At 31.0% G+C, this 18648-nt stretch overlaps 1 protein-coding gene across 7 annotated transcripts in view; it reads right to left on the bottom strand.

Moving 5' to 3' along the window:
* The window catches only part of LOC113394783 (SET domain-containing protein SmydA-8), a 31115-nt gene extending 13667 nt beyond the window's left edge, over positions 1-17448 (bottom strand). For 2 of the 7 annotated variants that reach the window (XM_026632204.2, XM_064217476.1), the window contains exons 1-2: positions 16019-16071; positions 5061-5106 (exon numbers count right to left, since the gene is read on the bottom strand). In XM_026632204.2, coding sequence (XP_026487989.2) covers positions 5061-5106; positions 16019-16071 — 99 coding nt within the window. Of the gene's footprint in view, positions 1-5056; positions 5107-11123; positions 11200-14780; positions 15008-16018; positions 16072-17426 lie in introns of those variants that run through there. The other 5 variants (XM_064217478.1, XM_064217477.1, XM_064217480.1 and 2 more) reach the window with 5 other exon arrangements.
* Positions 17449-18648: the final 1200 nt, after the last annotated feature.

The following is an 18648-nucleotide window of genomic DNA, read 5'->3' as shown; positions in this document are numbered from 1 at the left end:
TCTAAATGAGTTGTAAAAATGATTGTGAATCGAACGAATTGACTCTTAATGTGAAATAATATTTTTATTTATTAAAGGTTACAATAATATCTTATAGTCTCTCTGAGGATATACATGAGGGTTGGTGGATAGCAGGAACCTAGTAGACATTTCCTCTATTTCTGATACTCATATAATGTGAGGGGCGTTTCTCTAGTAATTGTGATTTATAAGGTCTTTACAATTTGTAACCTAAATTTGTAACAAAAGAAAACCTTTAAAGGAATCGCACGCCTCCAGGCTCTTTATACAACCGTCGTAAGTGATTTTGAACTTCAAATAGAACATACTGAGTCTTTTTTCAGACCTAACAGAGATTTTAGGCAGTCTTACTTCCAATATCAATACACAAATACAATACTTCTATGTTTAATAAATATTTAACGTCATACCTTAAAACAATCATACGTATACTATACGTATACGTATACGAGATAATACGTATACGAGAGTTAAAATCAAATTAGAATTTAAAATTTAACTCCAGTCATACTTAGACGTCCACTTCTGTAATACAAAAAAATTTTGTTTAGCTAATATTTTCATGGACATAAGCCTCATAGCTAATATTGCCCCGACAAAAATATATGTACCATGGACATTCCATGACGATTGGAATGCGAAAGTTTATTTTAAGGCCGTTAACAGATATCTTTACTGAAGTAATTTCTGTAAGATCTACAAACACATCCATCAGCACGTGACAAGGGTGATGACAGCTCGACAGGAAACTAGTTTAAACGTGACCCAATAACTAAAAGGGGCTTAACTACGCGCTCGAGGCAAAACTAATAACATTATAAAAATACAAAAATGTCAAAATCAAAATATCAAATGGGGTCATCGAAGTTAAAACGATGTTTTGATAAATAAAAATCAGATCTACAATTTGAAAATGACTGACTGATATACAACGCAAGATCTTAACCGATTCTACCGGAAATACATTTTGGACAAGGACTCCCTTTAGAACATAGGTGATCTCAGAAGGGATTTTTCAAAATTCATCTTTTAAGGGGATTAAATTGGGGATGAAAATTGCCGATAGAATCTTTATTTTCTAAAAGGATAAAATTGGGGATGCAAATTTTTATAAAAGTTCGCCTTTTCTCTCAATGTTTGAAATATAGTCATTCAGCCATTATGTTTGTTTATGAGTAAAATAAATAATTTAGCAGAGTTTTTGATAATACATACCTTTCCGACAGGAGAAAAGTAAGTAAAAATCACACACACACACAATCACTCTCATTAAACTTTCCTCTAAGTAAATTGAATTTAAGCACAGACGCAGGAGAAGAAATACCTACGTAGTTATGTGTTTCATTCATATCAAAATAATATTTTGATTGTATTATTATTCTGCGTTTGTTTGTACGTATCTATGTATGTACGTATACGGTTGTTTATGTTTTATTTTCGTATATCTTGAAATGATATTGGCGCCAAACCAATTTCATTCAATTCACAATTGCATAATAAACCTGATTGAGTTTTCCAACAAGACGATTTTGCAATTAATTATAAATTTAAATCTTAGCTAAATAAATGAATATATATGTATGGATAAAAATCTTACGTCAATAGTTTAGTTCGAAGATTAATTACTGTAGGACCTTTGCCAGGTTCTTCTAAGATAAATTCATTAAGTAGATTTCCACTTTTATTCAATTTTGATAGCTTGAAAATTTATATGATTAAATGCAAAGCAAATTGTAGGTTTAAATGTGTTATAAAAGTAACAACATTTAAAATCTTTGGTTTGGCTAATCTTACGATATTACCGTTTTCTAGTCTTATATCTAAGCTGTTTAAATATATTACGAGTCCAAGGCGTGGAGCAGCACCTACCATTAATCTGGCTAACTGTTTGAACGTACGTATCGTGTTTATAAAACAGTCAAATATAATCAAAATTTAATGTTAGTCTGATAATGAATTATTCGGCCTGCCTGGATAGGCACCAGACACAAGGAACATAACTTCTTAGTTTCCAAGGTTGCTGGCGCATTGGCGATGTAAGGAATGGTCTGTATTCCTTAAGACTTACTACCAGGTGGATCTAATATCCTCAAGTCAAATAATGGCATATACATAGTAAAATATTAAAATATATAGCTTGTGCTAACAAGTCTACTCAATCAAGAAAAGAAGCTTGGTCGTATCCTTTGAATGTGGCCTTAATGCTTTATTTTCAAGAATATCGATGGTTCTATTTATAATAGCGGGTTCATTAGATAATAGTATACGTATGTGAACGTGGCAGGATTATTGGCGCGACTCCCGTTCGTCTGTGTAGGACATGACGTCGCGTCGATCGTCTGTCAGCGCGACAAATCGTCGACGCTTTGTCTCCATTATTATAATTTTATAAGTTACCTATGTTTTCCAACTCATCGATCTTTTGTTTGACTTTTTAATGCTGTTTACCATGAACCATTTCGTTCAAATCAAATTTAAAATAAACACAAACATAATATGTACATGCAGTAAGATTATGCCAGGAGATTATTATTTAATCACTCAAGTACTTCTCACATACTCATATATATAGTTAAAGATAAAACAGTATACTACCTGTTTCTCTTCTTTGTGTCAACCGATATTCTTTTGTTTATTTGGTAGCTGCTGACGAGTGTATTTAGCACACAATTGTTACCAATGAGTTCTTAGTCTTTTTTAGACATACTATAACCTGAATATTTCTACAGAGTCCCCCGGCATAAGCCCCTAATCTTATATAGACTTCTGATTTCTGGCTTACTATCAAATATTATATGAACTATATTTAATCAAAGACATTGTGATTTATAGAGAGAAAATTTTACGAATATGATATATTCCTAACAACTAGCTTTAACTTTAATAATAAATATAGGAAGTACGTTATTTAATAATAATAATTAAATAATAAATTAATAGAAGTTTAATATGTAATATAATAAATGTTTTCCTTAAAGTTTTCAATAACGGCAGTATTGCTTAATAAACGGGTTGACATATTCGCTAAAATATTGCGTCGATTCAAGTACTTATAACTATCGACTTGTCGAGTAATTATAACTATCTACAGTGATAAACAAAGGATCGTGAGGAAAATCTACTCCAAAAAGTAGGTGAAAAAAAATATTGCACGTTACTTTAAAGAGTGTTTAAAAAATCGATAGAATGCCTTATGTAAAATATGATAAATTACCCCCATTTTATTTTTAAGTAATATATATCCATACTAAAATCTTATAAATTATAATACGTGAAATTAACAACTTGTATAAAATAGAAATTCGCTAATTAGGAATCATTAGGCAACTTTTAATAGACATTGTAAAATTAATTTAATACTCTGGACACTTTTGCAGTGTAATTTTACGCAAATTAACCGTGCTTTCGCGTATGCCAAAAACCTTGCCAACTAGAAATAGATGAACTTGCCATTTCAAATTCTCAATAATAACATGAAATATTACTGAAACCTCTAAATATTTAATAATAATAAAATTTATATTAATTTTCCGAACTAAAATTAGTGTTTTTTTTTTCTATGACAAATAGTATTATAATATACTATAATATACTGGTATAATAAAGTACATTTTCGGAATTCTGAGACTTCTCTAATAACAATATTATTTTAATTCCAGAAAGAACCTAACTAACTAAAACGTGAATAACATTTTATTGGGCTTCTTATTAAACTACAACGCAGTGGGAAAGTCTTTCTCCTTTTAAGTCTATTAAATCAAGATCTCTGTAGTCCTGAGTCGGATCAAAGAAAAATTGATATTTTTTTTCTGGTATGTACCTTACGCAGTATAATATTATGTTCTGCATATTTGAAAGGTTTGATTGATGACTTCACATCGGGGCTTATAGAAACCAAACAGATTAGAGGAAACACTAAATAAATATATATATATTAGGCATTGGCATTGGCATCGACACTCACAACACAACGACAATAAATATTGCTGTTTGGCGGAAGAATATATGATAAGTGGGTGGTACCTAACCAGACGGGCTTTCAGAAAGCCCTACTCTAACAACAACAATGTTTTATCAATATCATGACGCATTTTTGTCTTGAAAGAAGACTTTGTAAATTAATCGTAATGAAAAACAATACTTTTGCATAGCATTGCGATAAATATAAATATACGTTAAAAAGTTGCACTGCGACCTCATTTGAAAGAAGGCAATCAATCAAGAATCGAAATAGTCCGTAGTGCCAACAGAGTATGACGCCAGGAGGAGCCAACACGCCAGTAGTTGCTGGCACTTGAATCGCTTAAATCGTTACGGATGGATTCTTTTAATTATCATGTTATTATTTAATAATTGCTTTGACTCACAAATGATGTATTTTTATTAGTTATCGTATACAAAAAAATCTCAGCCTTTCCACATGTGTTAAACTTAACCGTTGCTATTTTCTGCAGCGAGGAATCAGTGTTGCGTAAAGAATTAATTACATAAAAGACCATGGAAGTCCCTGCGTGTAAATAAATGTTATCAAAACAACCTGATAACATTTCATCCCGATTACCCATAGGGATGAATTTCCAAATTTCCTTTCTTAATGTATCTACACTACCTAATTTGTGTTAAATATAGAACTTCCGCGCATAATTTCACACTTCTAGACCCACCCCTTAGGCTGTTCTTTATCTATTTGTAGGCCATTAAAGGTCTATAAATAAAAAAGTTTCACAAAGATAACAGTGATACAAATTAATAAAAAAAAAACCATTTTAATGTTTAATGAAATGTTCATTTTAATATTTATATTTACTATTGAATATGTCAAAAATAAAAAAATAAAAATTATAGTGTCGGTGCTATAAGTATTACTATTACCGAATATTGCACTCGAATTAATGTCTACTAGCAATCGTCTATCTTTAGCGTCTATGATCATTAGCCCTTAGCAAATAAAGGAAACAAATACTAAATTGTTAATACAATGCATCAAAGCATTCTGATATTTAGTTCGTTGACTTTCTTTCGTGTGTCCTGATACCAACCTTTTTTTTGTGAGACTTTTTGTTCATGACGAATTGCCGTTCGGACCTGAAACAAAACTCTATTTTAATCTAACCTCAAAGTGAAGAAAACAACGCGGCGCGTCTGTCCGCCTCCAATACAACGTTTAGCTTTACAAAGTTTATCCTAACACAAACAATTATACTATTCATATCACTATGAAACAAAATTAAAGCTGTCATTTTTCTTTACAATGTACCTTACATACAAATAGTAGGAAAATATATTAACACATTTCCTTAATAATAAAAATTACGAAGAAACTAGAAAATATAATTGTTCAAATTTTGTCTTGTGTCTGTGGCTCTTCAACTGTAAACTAAATTATAAATAATATGATTCCGATACATGCACACAATAAATACACACTCACAAACGAACACACATCACTTGATCGTTTATATTTTTTGTTTTAACTAATACTATCTTAAGAGGAACACAGTCCAATGTGGTGACTGTAGTATTGTATGATACAATCAATTTTTCATTGGGTGGTGGGTTAATTTTATCTTTAAAACTTATGTTTACGTCAATATATCAACTCAATTGTAATATAATTTTAATACTAATATTACAATTGAAGGATACCTTCAATATCGCCATATCCATATTATTTATAACTAAAACAGTGATGTTGAAGATAAAAACGTACTTAGAGGTTTATGGCAAGTATTGTTTATTTTATGTATTAAATTATAATTCATGCCAACTTTTACAGAAAAAAACCTATTAGATAATGCAACTAGATCTTGATTTCGTTTAGATATTTTAATTTAAGTCGTTGGACCACTTTTCTAAGCTTCTACAATGCGATGTCTCGTCCACAATTTTAATTAAACATGGCGCGAGCGACGCTTTAAAAATCTGTGCCATCGTTTTTGAAACGTTGTGAAATACACGAGATGAAGAATTGCGTTGTAAACAAATTTGTGTGAAAGGCCCGTCTAATAATTTGTAGATCTAATTTTTCATCTTGAGCGTAACATGTTTTCTCTTGAAAATATAACGTAACGAAATTTCTATATAATGATTACGGTAAAGATTTTACATGATTATAATTAGAGAAGTTTTCGTAACACCATTGTTTTTTTTTTAAACTTGACTTTTTCTAAATATATTTAAAAAACATAATATGTACTTACGACTAGTGCGAACTACGATAGTGCGAATGCTCTGTGAAATAATTGAAATTTATATAACAGCTATGAAAAAAAAAAATAAAAGAAAATTCCCATAACAGAACTATTTTTTGAAATTTCGTAAATTAGAATCAAAATTTCTCAAAGACTTTGTCTTTTTTAAATTCGTTTAGTTTTTGAAGCTAACGCAGTCCTTCTAACCATCAATTGTTTTGACGTCTTCAAAATGGCCGCAGTTGTGCCATATTTTGGAACAGATCGGTTTATTTACATATTGGCAACTATTCAAAGCAGAATTTGATTTGAATTATCTGTGTTACTAAGCTACGATAACATATTCCTAAGATTACGCGAGATCTATTAAGATATTTGAAAATAGAACGAAGTGCTGAATTAATCCTGACTCTTCAATAGTCCACGTTTTCAGCAAACTAGCTAATTTCCTGAAAACGTGCTTGAGCCCGGCCTTGCAGCGACTGGAAAGTAGAAAGATCTATTACAGTAACACGGATTGTTCTTTAAAACCATTTACAATCAATCAATTATTCGTGTGCTACATATTTTTTTGCATATAAACTTATAATTACATAGAGCACACCGTAAAGCCTGCCGCCCTGTTGATTAGAATCATCACTGAATTTTCACTTAATTTGTTCTTACATACATCACGTGCTCTGCGGTGAAAAAAAATGTGAGGAACCTGCTTATGTCGAATGAAATTCTGCCACGATATATGTATCTGCATTTCTGGAGCGTGGTGGAATAAGCTCAAAACCTTCTACCTAAGAGCAGAGAAGGCCACTGCACGTAATGGAATATTTGCATATATGGATACTTATTTGCTAAATACTATACAATTAAATATACATTTTTGTTACACTTTGTTTTTGTTCCTATTTACACGTAGCATAATAACAAACACTATTAAGAAAGTTTTATTTACTTATCAACTTATATATCATACAGTGACAATCATAAGTTTTGAATATATTGTATCAGCCGCCGTCATACACTGATATAAAGGTAATAATATTTTAAAAAGCTATTACAAGCTAAGCTAGAAGTTTTATATTAAAAACGTGATGCTAAAATACATCGTTACGACACCAAATTGAATCTAAGTGGGCGCAGTCCATCAATTATTTTGACTAAAAAGAACGATGAGTTTCAAGCCCGGATGTATGTTTTGAAATAATTCCTTGTTTAAGAAGAACTTGCACGCTTTTAATTTTTCAGCGAATATACCTGACTCATTCGCAGATTTGGTAACATGAGAATGACTCGATTAGGTGTCAGGAACAATTATTATCTTGGAATTTTAACGATATTTTTAATCTATTTGTAGAATTTTTAATAATCATTTTCATTGGGTAGGATGACTAATAAAGTTTCTATTTAAGCGTGATGGAATCAGGTTTGAGTCTATATTATTATTTTGGTCTCTACATATAGGAGGCGACTGAATATTTACTCACGCATGTACAACTAGCTCATTAGATGCTGCACGACACTAATGTTTACCAATAAAACATCAATGATTTTTTTGTATCCTTTTGTAGTCGTGCTGTTGACCTTACTGGTCTTTACAGCGTCACCGGGCGTTCAACAATAACTGGGCGTGCAATTCATGACCGTATTTATTAGATATATTCCCAATGCACTATATTTAACAAATAGCGAATCATGCCATCGCGATGTAGAAATGTCAAAGATTTGACATAACGCCATCTAGTAATCAAAAGAAACAATAAATACTTTAATTACGTATTTACAATGTATATACTCTGTGGATTTTTCTTTTATATTATATGTATAGATTTAATAGTTGTAGGTCACATTTTATTTGTATCGATAAATATAATTTAAAAAGGGGGAAGAAAGAAGACATGATTGAAGTTTTAAACGACTTACTACTTATTTTTAATCGTAGAACAATGACAATTGTTACAGTAACAGCCTGTAAATTTCCAACTGTTGGACTAAGGCCTCCTCTCCCTTTGAGGAGAAGATTTGGAGCTTATTCCACCACGCTGTTCCAATGCGGGTTGGTGAATACACATGTGGCAGAATTTCGTTTAAATTAGTCACGTGTAGGTTTCCTCAGGATGTTTTCCTTCCACGCCGAGTACGATATAAACCCAAATCACTAAAATCAAATCACAAATCTCGGCTCTCAATAGTTCCATACTATCAATTATGTCTATGTAAAGTCAGACAATAGGCCGAATCGACTGTTGGTCATGATCAATTTAAAGAAAAAATATAACAACTATTGTCCATAGGGTACGTGTTTGGTGATTTTATTGTAATGCAAAGATAAGTCTTGATAGTTGAATTTTTCAGAACTTGAACTAAAATGAAATATAATAACTAGAAAATTTATTATGTTATGTCTATGTTGCTATGAAAATGATTATCCGTCGATAGATTTAAAACTTCGGAATAATACTGTATAATGTAAGTAAAGTAAACAATTTTGCATTTTGTTAGTTTTATGATCTCGTAAAATGTTACGCGTCCTCTGATGTTACTCGAAATTGTTTTAAATAAGTCTGAATACTTCGTTACGAGATAACGAGAAAAGATAAAAACGAAACTTTTTAATATATTACAATATTATTATATCACGTATGAAGCCAACGCAAAAGCTATGAAGTTACAGTTTATTACGAATTTTAAAATAGGTATATAAATATACTATTTTAAGGCTACATTCAACAAAACTAAGCGTTGTACTTTGTCCATTTAGCACATGAAAAAAAAACCTAGTAGGTATATATTTATTTAATTATCGAATAACAATGGCATGAAGACTAATTTTATAATAGTATTAATTATGCTTAAATTCTATTAAGTATTTATGAGTACATATATTATATACAAAAACTATGTAGATTAAATTTTGTTATTAGTCATTGTGTAGTTTAGATGAATACAATTATGAATAATACCTCACGTGAAGATGGGCAAACATTCCACCTGATGTAGAGTGTTTACCGCCTTATGGAGCCCTCAAACTATAACATAACAATATAGTATTGTATTTATCCCAACCATAAGAGGAGAAAATCCAGATAAACCACATTTGCAAATTGCAAATTGACGCGATATTATTGGTCGAAAGCTTGATTAATCTGTCATATTCACTCTGTATTTAGGAAAAAATGGCGTTTTGAACGTCGAAAAAACTTTTATCAGAATTTTGGAAGTTTAATTAAAGTGGATATAAGTAGTTAAGTGTAATAGTGTTGTATTATAAATAAAGATGTATTAATCATAAACTCTTAGTAGCGCACAATATATTTAGCTGAGTTATTAGCAAATCGCATGAAATACGTAAATCTAAGGATTGTTTATCTTTATTTCTACTTCGATTGAAATAGGCTATAGGTAAGTATTGCTGTTTGACAGTAGAATATCTGATGAGTGGGCCTACTCAGACGAGCTTGCACAGCGCCTAAGAAATCTATTCCAAACATCCCAAAAGGACTAAACGATACCTAATATGAATATTAATTATACTCAAATAATATTGTGAGTGAATATATAAATGTATGTCGACCATCAATCAACATTTAAGCTCTATTTAGCTATTTTCTTTGACGGTATTTTTTTTTAGTATTTACAAAATTACCGATTTTATTTCTTTAAAATATAAAATTTTGTCTTCTTATAGTAAGTAACTATTGGAACTAAGGTCTATCGTTCCTGTTATATTAACTAACTTAAATTCGCCACTCGCTCCCAAGTTGTGGCGATTCAAAATGGATGCTAACTAAACAATGTCTTGCACAAAGAAAAATAATAGGCTCACAAACCCTTTCAAAAATGTAGTGAAAACGGCTAATCCGGCACTTTAATAAGCTTTTTTTAAATAGAATCATGATGTGATATATGTATCTTCATATACATAATATCGTCTTAGTTTAAAAGTTGAATTAAATATTTTAATCATAACATTTTTTATATATAAAATATAAATATATTTTTTTACATATATATTTTTGTATAAAAACTAAAATTATATTAATTACATATTTAACTTGTACAATTAAATAATCTACTTAATAAACTTTTCACATTGAAATTCTAAATTTTAGCAATGCAGTAATTTGCAGAATCAAATGAAATGAATTATTCAAATCCGTCACAAGAGCTTGCTGGAGGGTCTGCGAGTCTGAAAGCGCGGCAATCTGTCACTCAAATAGAATAAACCAGTGTTTACACAATCGTTTGCTTTGTTCGCGTTTAACATACAAATGAATTTGTTAGTTGAGCCAACAGATTAGCTAGCATAGAGCACAATCACTATTGAACATATACCTATAGTCAATTCCAACTACAAGGGGACAAAAGCCAAATAAACATCATTTGATATTGAATCGACGCGATATTGGCGGTCGAGAGCTTGATTACTCTATGATATTCATTATGGATTTGCCAAAATTTCGTTTTGAAGGTCGACGAAACTGATACCGGAACTTTGGAAGTAAAATTAAAGTAGATAGAGTGAATGAGTAGTTTAGTGGAATAGGGTTGTATTCAAAAATATATAAATGTTAATCACAAAATTTTATTAGTGAACAATATAGCTGAGCTATTAGCAAATCGCATGTGAGGAGTAAATAAGGTTTGTTTATCTTTATTATTTTCAATTGGAATACGCTATATATACATACTAATAAGGTTCATATTATATTTGTCTTTTATACATTAAAATGTAATCGACGTTAATCGGTAGCGTCAATGAGTTGCGTGAATTTTATAAGATACTACTACTAAGAAAATAAGCCTACAAACAAGTGTACCAAACTTATTCGATTGGAAATTTCATAATCTTATATTTTATTAAAATAATATAGCAATACGCTTTACATAATCACTTAGAAAATTTATTTTATATACCATTTACCAAGACAGCGAAGGCAGCGTTTCGGTGGCGTCAGCGGGAAACACTTTATATTGTTGGAAACATGAATAAGAAGAACCAATACACAGATTCAGATAAAATTGTATCCTGTTTTAAGAGGACAGTCCTTGCGGAACGCCTAAATAGCGCTTACTGTTTTCGAAATATCTTAAAACTGGAGCATTGATTATGGATGAAAAAAAACATTCAGTATCTTAATAGATAGATCTCAAGTTTCACCGCATGATATTTATAAAATTTGTATTAATAACTCAGTAAATTCATCGTCAACATCACTCCAAACACTGAAATCGACCTTTTCTATTAACGTTTTTTAAGCTATTTAACTGCTAGTTTATACATGTATTTTTGGTTAAATGGGGACACAAAAGTGTAAATAATAAGTTCACCGTGTTAAATTTCTATTATATCACATAATATTATAGTAATTTTTATTTAAATATTGCTTACTTTTTGGCATTCGTCGTCCATACATTTTAGTATGGAGAAAATCATTTGACGGTTTTGACTTATTATTCGACATCGCTGTCAATAAATTTTCAGTCCCTCCCCAGATCTCAAGGTGGGAGCACGTCAGTTTTTATTTCGAGCCGAGTCTTATAATTTCGCGAATCGTCTACGCACACATAGACAAGTTAGCATAAGGGTGGGGCGCGAGTGTCGTGGGATGCAATTGTTAATTTTTACTTTTCAAGATTTATCGACTATTAGTCAAGTCACATATTATTAAGTTAGTTCTTTGATAAATAAATATTTTTGTAATAATTAATAAAAATTGAACGATTTTAATTGGCTTTTTAATTACCCTGTATGAATCTACCCCATGGCGTACGAATTCACCGCATTTACTGTACGAACGTACCCCTACCATACCAATACGTGGGGTACATTCGTACAATTATTTTCTGTAGAAAAAAGCCTATAACCCTTTAGCCTTTTGTCATAAGAATTTTGGACTTTTTTGTAACAAACTATAATATATTTGTTACACTTAAGCACATAAACTAGGTAAATACGACATTTAATCACATCGTAAAAAAATAAAATCTGAAAAGTGTACGAAGGGTAACTATTTTCCCCTAATGTCGAATTAAAAGTACAAAATTTTAAGGATGAACATAGTGAATACCCGAATGAACCTGAATGTAATGTAATTTTTGCACTATCCTGCTTATTTTTTTCTCTTAATACGAAATTTAAAACAAACGCCAACTCATACCCAAACTCATGTCGTTTAGTTCGTCTGCTTAATTCCTAATTATTTAAATGCTTAATTAAAATAGTGCATAGTGCTAAGCAAAAACGGTTGATATACATTCCATTTTGTACTGATGCTATACTTAGTTAGTACCTTTCATGACCAGATACCGTCAGCGGGCCGCCCCCCTGATTTTTGTGTAATATAAAATAATTTTAATTGACTTGTTTAACCAAGAAGATTTATGTCTTTAGTTAATTAAAAAAAAACTGATTAATATTTACCTCCATTATTTTTATTTATAAAATTTAAGTAAGTGATTATTTAATGTGTCTTAACGCCCTAATTCGTTATACCTACCAACCTTAAAATATACAGAAAATATTTATTTAGTTAGAGGAGAGCAGTAGAATCATTAAAAATCATAATGTATATGAGGCATCTTAATGCACTCTGACCGCACCCTATGCTAACAAATAATTTATAATTGTGTTTGCGAGTGACATCCTTATAGCTAATACATTACTCATAAATAAATGTATTTTTATAAATCCTACGTTATGAACGCGCAATGAAAATTTAATTTATTCGTTGCAACGAAAACAAGCAACTAATTGTCTAGGGGGTGCGTACGATACACTGCACAATGCAAGTGTATTATTGGAAAGTACCTATGTGTGTGTTCTAAAATAAATTCCCACGCTGACAAACTATGCTCTTAAGCTAAACAGCACTTAAACTTTTCGAATACTGTAGTTCTTAGTATCTTAAGATCTTACTATTTGTACACATATATAGATGTTTTAAACATCCGATAACTTATTATGAATAAGACCGTAAGTATATTGTAATTATTGATTTAAAGCAAGTTTTATTTCTGTACAACTGCATTACATAGTCCGCCTCACTGAATATGCACTGTTGCTATCCTCACTTCACACTGACATAACAATGTTTGTTTTATTTATTCTCTGTGTTGTCTTATGTACGTACGTTCAATTGTTCAGTGTTGTTGAAATCTGCACTCTAATGACACGAGTCGACGATAATCATAAATCGCAAGGCATTCGTCTGCGATGCAATCTCTTGGCAACAACAGCCTATTGCAGGGTAGTACTTACAGTCTACAAGAAAACATTTGCTTTATATAATTTAATTAGATTGATGTTATAATCGCGTATGGTTTGTTGTTGTAATCCCGGCTTTAGATACGAGACGATGATCATAAATCGTAAGACACGCGCCCGATATGCACTCAACTGTCTGGACGAATGCCGTAGTTATGTACCGTTTGCAAAAGTAAATGTATATGATTTTTATTTTTTTTTAGTACCTATATATGAGTGTGTGCTCTCAACCACCCACCTCTCTTGCCGTTTATACTAACTTTTTTTGATAAAACCTAGCCAAGATTGCGTTAGATTGGGTCAGCGTTTGTGTGTATGCACGTGTGCATACCCTAACGTAAGCGCCATGGAATTAATAAGAAATGTCAGCTTCATTCGGAAAATCATTAGAGGTGACCAATAGAGACAAACCACATTTTTGTTCGGAAAAGTATTCAAACCGTCTAGTTACCATTAAAAAATGTATTCAAATAATTTTAAATCAATTTTAGTGTGTATAAATGTCCCGAGCAAAGCGTTTGTTGCACGCATCATTCGTCAATAAATCACGAATGCGTCCAATCTGCAATCGACTTGGCATCCTCATGGCGTAACAGTTGAACGCGTTCAATACTATAATTTTGCCATGTATATTAAAGATATATTACAAAAAAAAAAAGCAAATTATTAGACATGCCCTTGTCAATTACAACTTATAACCTTAATTTTATATCGTTATAATATTAATAAAATAATAATCGACTAAAGAAAAAATATTTTTATAAATGATTTAATAATGTTTCACAATTGTAGATAAATATATTTTTGCTGACTGTACTCTACCACACAGCTTAAGCTGTCGATACTATTTAAGGTAATCAAAAAGTACTTTTATTATTTGAAACTACTTGTGGTCTCAAGATATAAATCGATTATTTAATCAACTTTTTTACGATTTATTTAGTATCAGATCGAAATACATTAAATGCTGCATTAAGTAATGTTTACTTTATCGTTTAATCGTCGGAAGATAGGAAAAAGTTGTACTCACAACATCATATTTTTATCTCGTTTAACGTAAAAATAATATAATTATCTATTTTAAATTTGTTTTGTATAATATTAGTTATTTATAGTCCTTTATGATATAGGTAATTGTAAAATTGTATAATATCTAAAAAAATCCCATTTTTCTAAATATATTTACAACTAAATATAATGACATATCATGTCCTTATAACAGTATTACTTTAGAATATAATTTATTCCTTAATAAATAATGCAATAAATATATATATCAATAAAATAAAAAAGTTCATAAAACAGACCTCCTTAAATTATTCACCGGTCAAGTAAAATCACCGCTATTAAAATACTAATATTATTAAAACACACTAGATGACAATAAATAAAATAAAAAAAAAAAAAACAAACGACCGCGAAAAAGAATGGCGGTATAGTTTAAAAGATGGCGCGCACGACCGAATCGCGCGCACAACGGATAACTATGCCGAACTGGGGACTTGACACAATAAAGTTAAACATCCAAAAAGCTGGCCGACTCGTGCCGCGTAAATATCATAATAACCATACGGGTTTGCAATTTGCGAGACATTTCTTGGAGTTTGGCAACAGAAACATGCCAAATGGTTTAAAATTTAAATGCGCACAGACATTTGCCGCTCATGCCTCTCAGTTCTTAGTACTCGTTATAATGCTAACGAAACGGTCATTTTCGATTTCCACTCTCAAATAATTGGTTGCCAAAATCATTAATCCTTAAAGTTGTAAATTTCTAAAATTTATTACAAAACTTAAAATCAGTACTATTCTGTGAGAACTCACGTCGTGTCTTAGTCGTGGAATGTTGAAATCAAACTTATGTCGTAAACGTGTTTATGATAAACTATTTTGATATCATATAAGTAATATTATTTAAATGTTGTATTGTTATTCTTAATGTCCCGTACCAATCTCTGAAATATCACGATCGTGGTCTGCAATGAGTTTGGAAGTTCTTATAGAATAGATTTACTGTTTCAGTATTGTTAGAATGCTAATAAACAAACATTGAATAATGGTCCGGCAAACAAATCAGCTCCTGAACACCAAATAATTTCACGAAGGTGCAATTAACGTCCATTTAACGTGAATTATAGCAACAGATTTATTAAATTATCATTTTAAGCGCCCTACAGGTATTTCGTGGAAATGATCATAATTTAAAAGATTGAAAATAAATAAATTCAGTCTTCAATTTAGACCTAAAATTACATTTTTATCTATTGCTAAGTGACGATTAGTTAATATTAGTATTTAAATACGTGTTGCTATAACTTAAATAACAAATGTTTATATATTTTAATTTTTACTAGATATTAGAGAAACAAAAAAGATTTTAATACCTTTTAGATATTAATTAAGTAGTTCAATCACATTTAAGACAAGTAATATACACAGTATTTATTTTTAGTTTAAAAAAAAATATTTTTTATACAATTTTGTAATATCTAATGTCAAATTGATGTGAATGTTGAATTCGACGTAAAAATCTTCGTTATCTGACCTGACATTATATTTATCTCGACGTCCCGGTCGTCCCATAATAAACCCCTCCATCGGGCGGACGGCAGGAAGAATAATAAACAAAGGAGGGTCATTAAATGGCTATTTTGGATCGTCTGCTCAGCGCGACTAACTAGATATCCACTGGGTCTCATGGATGGCGCAAGTCGAAAGAGAAATGCGCATTGACGCATGTTTATATTGCTTAGCTTCATTGATACATGCTTTCAGATCGATTTTTTTTTATGTCATAGGTGGCAAACGATCAGGGTGCTCACCTGATGGAAAGTGACTACCACCTCCCATGGACATCTGCATCACCGGCGCGCTTGCAGCCGCTCAAAAATTCTGATTTAACTAGACATCTTCTTTTAAATTAAATGATTGGTCCCATCTACAAAATACACCCAGTGGGTAATGTAAAACAGTTCCGTTTGGAAGGCTTCGAAATGCTAGTCATAATTTCAAGCTTCTTAATTAGGCTCCCTTCACGAAGCATTCCAGTGGCAAGAAGATACAGATATGCCTGATCCAAAGACGTACGGGTAAATAATTATTAACTGGTTTTTCAATTCTTACATCTCAGACAATCCCGCTATATGTTGATAAAAAGCTAGAAAAAGCCGGAACGTTTGGCTTAGCTGAAGTATGACTAACAAATAAAAATATAATAAGACATGAAACACCTTAAGCTATTATTCACTTGAACCAAGACAAAACATTATTAGCACAACAATGAGATCGACGCATGCCACGTATCTAACAGAAAGCAAAACAATTAACGACAGTAAAATGTTCGTTAAACATTTATAGTTCCTACAGTTTTACAGAGTAATGAGATTTAAGATGATTTGATCGCTGAACGTGAAACAAATCAATTAATTATATTTAATATATTTGTCATTGTTCTCGGAAATATCATAAAATAACCGTACCAGTTACACAACTATCCGTAAAATGTCAAATACGTGAACATTTTCAGCTTCCATCATCGCGCACGCCACGTATACGATTTTGTGTTTTGTGTCATATTGTCAGGTAGAAAATAATAATAAAATAAACATTTCAAAAAATTCTCGTACACTTAAAAACGAGTTAGTAAATCATTTCAATATCAAGGAAATACAAATACAAGAAAAAAATAGACGGCATTGATATCTACATTTAAACTTCATCTTGAAGTCGGAAAGTAGACAACTCCTGTTCCTGTTTTTATACAGGTATTTTAATATCATGTCAAAATTCAAATAAACTAACAACTCACCTGAACTTGATACCACGCCCAAAACATAGTTATAATAAAACTGCGCCAAAACTAAAAACCTACCGCGTCACAAATTATTATTTAATTTAAAAAAAAATCACGGTAATAAATTTTATAAAAAATATGTATAATTTTAAATAATTACCTCCTCTTTTAAAAACTTGATTATTTTTAGAAGCACGCACCTAGTACTCTCTCGTTCATAATCTACATGTGATCTTATAGAACCAACAATTTCTGTATAAGTGAATTATTGCATAGAAAAATAATGCTATATAAAGACAAGGAAAACGAAGCCATATTAGTATCTTACATCAATGATTATCTTAATCCTTTCAAGGTTAAGTAGCAAAATTACTCAAAGCCGGTATATTCTTTCAATTTTAAGCACGATTACGTTGTGCAACTTATTAGTCAATGCGTTGTAAATAAGAACCAATATACTACAAGGCAGTGTTTTTCACAGTTTGTGTAATTGGATTAAATCTCTCCTTTTGCAGGGATTTTCTAAACTTGCATATTAAAACTGTTATATAGCCGATACACATATGTAAAAGAAAAAGTTATTTGTTAATTAATTGCTGCTAGTTATTTGTACGATGTATTTATATGATTTGTATGTATCACTCTCGAAATTAATTAATAACGTTTTTCTTTATTGGTTAATTTAAGCAATTAATGTAAAACAATACAGTAATGTAAGATAATGTTATAACAATGTTCCCGGTTCCAGCGTGTCCAGAAGAGACCTTAACTTTCCCGCCAATGTTTTCTTTTTTTTTTTAATGTTGTCCGCTTCAAAAATCGTAACGACAACACATAATATATTATATCTATAAATCTTTTTTATAGATAACGCCGAAAGCCGGATTGGTATTTCAAATTGCTCCCAATTCTATTATCATTAATTAATTAAAATCTTAATTGTCCAATAAAAAAATCAAGATTCTCAAGTAAATGTTGTGTTTTTCTTATTCCGGGCGTTTTTCGCTTTTTATGAACGCTATATGGTTCGATTGTAATAATGTCGTATATTTTTATGTATCACTATTCAATATTAAACAGAACCCGTGCGATGTGGTAAATCTTTAGTTTGTTATTCTAGTTTTGTATCCCACGGTACCAAGGCTGGGCAAAAACTCTAATTGTATTGAGCATAATGAAGTTAAGATAGTAATAAACAAGGGATAGTGATAGACAGAAAACATTGGTCTCTTCCATTGGCGCAATTGAAAAAACACAGGAGCGAGTTTCAGCATAAGCTAGGCATGGGCAATATCCGAATTTTCTGACATCGGTTGTGTAACGGATATTTGGATTAAATATCGGCGTTGACATCCGATTTCAGATGTCGCCCTGTCTTTGTT

This window comes from Vanessa tameamea, chromosome 17 (genome assembly GCF_037043105.1).
Source record: "Vanessa tameamea isolate UH-Manoa-2023 chromosome 17, ilVanTame1 primary haplotype, whole genome shotgun sequence".
In the NCBI taxonomy this organism is placed as follows: Eukaryota; Metazoa; Arthropoda; class Insecta; order Lepidoptera; family Nymphalidae; genus Vanessa; species Vanessa tameamea.
Note: the sequence above shows the minus strand (reverse complement) of the source record. Positions and strands in the feature narration are given on the sequence as shown.